Source organism: Octopus bimaculoides, chromosome 20, assembly GCF_001194135.2.
Source record: "Octopus bimaculoides isolate UCB-OBI-ISO-001 chromosome 20, ASM119413v2, whole genome shotgun sequence".
In the NCBI taxonomy this organism is placed as follows: Eukaryota; Metazoa; Mollusca; class Cephalopoda; order Octopoda; family Octopodidae; genus Octopus; species Octopus bimaculoides.
The window spans coordinates 36104936-36108851 of NC_069000.1; the positions used below are offsets into that span (position 1 = coordinate 36104936).

At 35.8% G+C, this 3916-nt stretch overlaps 2 protein-coding genes across 3 annotated transcripts in view; one reads left to right on the plus strand and one right to left on the minus strand.

The window, feature by feature from the left end:
* Positions 1-3916, plus strand: part of LOC106868740 (uncharacterized) — a 61736-nt gene that overhangs the window by 27893 nt on the left and 29927 nt on the right. The gene's annotated exons all lie outside the window — the stretch shown is intronic.
* LOC106868738 (caspase-3) overlaps positions 7-3916 on the minus strand; it is a 10728-nt gene continuing 6818 nt past the window's right edge. For both annotated transcript variants that reach the window (XM_014914136.2, XM_014914137.2), the window contains exon 2: positions 7-1827. In XM_014914136.2, the coding sequence (XP_014769622.1) occupies positions 936-1733 (798 nt within the window). In that variant the 5' untranslated portion in view covers positions 1734-1827 and the 3' untranslated portion in view covers positions 7-935. The remainder of the gene's footprint in view (positions 1828-3916) is intronic.

Here is a 3916-nt window from a genome sequence, read left to right on the forward strand (position 1 = left end):
GCAGGGTCTTTAAGCTTCCACACCCTTCTCCTCCAAGCCGGTCTACTTCTGGGCACCCATTTAGCCTTGATCCCGAAGTCGCTAACTACTAATCTATGTTGTGGGGTACATTCTTCGCCAGGGAAGGTTTTGGCATTTATAAGCCGCCCTCTTTCCCTATTTCTGGTGAGGATGTAGTCGATTTGGCTAGAGTGTCTGCCGGAGCGGTAGGTGACTAGGTGACTGGCAGGTTTCCTGAAGTTGGTATTGCAGACCATAAGATCGGTTGCATCACAGAACTCAGAGAGAGAGAGAGAGAACAAACTGTAGATTGGGTTGTAGGTATTTGACACCTATTTCTAGCACTGGTGATGGTCATTACCAGTAACCCTTAACTATAATTATATCTTTATAATTATATATGTAAAAAAAGAAAAATTAAGGCTATCTTTTGTTTTGAGTCGACAATTTATAAACAGACTTCACTAATTTCCGTGAGCACATGCTGTTTTATCAGCTGTGTGTTGTCTTGTCAACTGTGTACTTGTTGTGTGTGTGTGTGTGTGTGTGCCTGCATGCTTGTTCTTGTGTGTGTGCATGCTTGTTCGTATGTGTGTGTGTGTGTGTGCATGCATGCACATGCTTGTTCTGTTTTTATGTATTTATGTGTGTAGAATGTAGATATAACAAAAACACTGTCGCATTTTAAACTTGCATATATGTTCTTACCTGCTTTATCATCATCATCATCATTGATTAACATCCGTTTTCCATTCTGGCCTGTCATTAGCATAGAAGCACTCCCAGGGCGCTTCTATGACTTGAATTCTTCTGTTAAGCCCTGGAGGACTATAATGATGAAGGAACTGAGGACTGATCAATGGTGAACCCCTCCTTCTTAGAATTCGAGTGGAAAATTAACCACAGAAGATTGGAAATGAGGGGTACCATTGAGGTTATGAGAACGTCATTTTTTTTGTTAAAGTTGAAAGTATAGAAGGGGCATTAGTAAATGTTCTTAAACCATTGTTCTTGGACTTAGAAACAATGAAGTTATTGACTTGCATTAGAATATATTGCAGTTCCAGCTTTCTAAAGTTCTTCAGGCTGTTGCTTAATATCTCAATAAAACCTCCAACTCTCCTCTCAGAGTTTACAGTACAAGAGGAAATAAGGAAATCTTCAGATAAAGAAATCATTGGAATTGTGTAATCACTATACAGTTGTGAATTGTGTGCACTGTTTGCCAAAGTATTTGCATTTTGAATGAAAAATAATTTAGGTTTGTCAATAAGAGTTGGGCATTTGTTGGGGAAAAACATTGGTAAAAACTCTGTTAGGGAGACAGTATCATCAGAGCATTGAATAGTACCAGGCTGTGGTCCTCGGGTTAGAATAATACAAATAAAACAAGCACATTTTGAATGGTCCAGTTTGCTCACATCGTTAAATATCTGTCTGAGGTCACCAACCTTCAAGTTGTTCCGAGTGATTACTTTAAATCCATACATCTTAAGTGTATCTGACATAGAATGTACCTCCTCTCTCGAGATTTCGCAAGCATTACCAAATGACAATACTTCATTGTTAATGACTAGAGCATAGCCTTTTGTAAGATAGTTCATATTATATATTAAATCCACTGGTGAAAAAGATATATCATGTCCATTTAAACTGACTTCATCTAGATTGCGGTCAACAGGTACACTATCTGTATATACTTTTTCGGTTCTTTGAATATTAGCAGATGACATGGTTGTTTTTTCTGTTAGCTGTTATAAATATATGTAAATAAATCCAGATATTTTTTGTAGTTTGAGATGGGTGCAGATTCAAGAAGGGGCTCAGCTACAAAAGAAAAAAGTGAGAAGCATATTTTAAAAATGAATTACAAAATTTGAAAACAGTTAATCATTTGTATAAATCAAATATTTCAGTTTCCAGTAATATGCTACTTAGCCCTGATTCGTTACAGTGTTCTTCATCCTTGAAGACAATACTTTCAGTGGGATAGACACTACATTATTATAACTTACAAGACCTATCCAAATATTAGGTTTTATAAAATTCATATTATTTTGATTTTATATACATCTTCATAACATTGTTTCATTCTGTTACAAGTTTTTTCTTTGTGTATGAACAACAATGAGTTGGTTGTGATTTTTGATAAAACAAAAATTTATTCTTTTTGTACACAAAAACAGATATTGTTGTTACTACAAATGACAAAACATTGAAAGACTTTTGAATGTTATCGTTCTTGGTGTAGTTGTAGCAGCAGATAAAGTGTTGTTACTTGCTTTCCAGCTACTGATTTCTACTGGCTTTCACCCTCCAACTGTTCATTGCTTTTGTATTGTCAACTGCAGTCTGCCACCTTTGGCTTTCTCCTACAGTGTCTGTCAATACCTTCTGTGTTGCATCCCAAAAGCTCTCTTTTGGGATGCAGCAGAGTCAAAATTATACTGATTGATAGGCTCAAGTATGTTGAATTTATACCGATTGATTGGGTTCAGAAGTAAGCATGGTAAAAGACGAAAGTTGTCTGTTCCACACAAAACTGTGATCAGTCAGATTTTGTTGATCATGTGGTCAATACGCTAGTGAAATGTGAAATTGGGTGATTACTGAATACTCTCATTACATATGATAATGATGTAGATCAGCTGTCAAACTTATTCTGCCATGAACCTTTATATGATTTTCCAAAAATCACAGAATCCGTACACATATTTTTAGGGGTGATTTAAAAAAAAAATTGAAACTGTAGTGGAAATATATATTCAGTACCAGGTGTGAAACACTTTCAAACTTGGGACACTGGTAGAATGTGTCATACAAAACAACTTTTTCTCTTAGTCTTCTTAACAAAAAAATGTACATCGCAAGTTATTTCATGTTAAAGTTGTCGTATTTCTGTAATTTCAACCAATCACTGACGTCTATTCAGCTGAATACAGTCAGTGCTGTCCGGTCATAAAAATGTTATTCCCTGTGACATATTTCATCCGGTTTAATCGTAATTTATACGCATATATTGTTTATATAATAAATTACGCTGTGCGTATCTGTGTGTGTATATTTTTCCCATAACCTCACTCATAACCTTAACCCTAACCCCAACCCTAACCCTAACTCTAAAACCCGAACCCTAACCTAAACTAGAGTTTGATTTGAAGAAGATTTGGCTGTTATTTCTAGGAAATGAAGCACTTGGTGGAGGTGCATTAATAATTCTTGTAGCTCCAATAACAAGTGCAGGCAATATTCAAGTATTTTGATGGCTTTTCCCCCTTTGTTTACGAACAGTCTAGTTAATCGGAAATGTCAGAACTAACGGGGATTAATACCATATACACCGTCACAGCAGTTACTTTTATTCAACAAAATATACAAGTATACAAAGTTTGAAAGTGTTTCGGTACCAAAAACACTACATAAAAAATGTTGCCCGTCAAATCACAAAGGTCCCTAGGTGTTGATATGGCTGTGTGTATATTATTACAAGAGTTCATATTAGAGATGAAGAATAAATTCAAAAACTATATATTTAATTTACTGGTCGATGATGATACATAATCAAAATGTAGAATCTAGTTGAATGAAGTAATCTATGCAAGAAAGTTCAGAAATAGGAAATATAGAAATAACAGCGAAGTGATGGCTTTCAGTCATGTGGCCTAGAGAAATAGACGGACATAGCAATGACGTAATCGACTAAGAAGCGAAGAGCAGGGTTAGCAAGCTGTTTTTATTAATGGAACGCGAGACATTCTGGAAACTTCCGAGAGAAACGCGAAGCTTCTTGAATAATTAAGAATCACGTCTCATGACACACATGCCTAAAAAAAAAAAAACTTAGTGAAGGGAGGTTACTCTATACACCTTCTTGCAAGGGAGATCATTAAACTATTTAGCTACATAGACCACTACA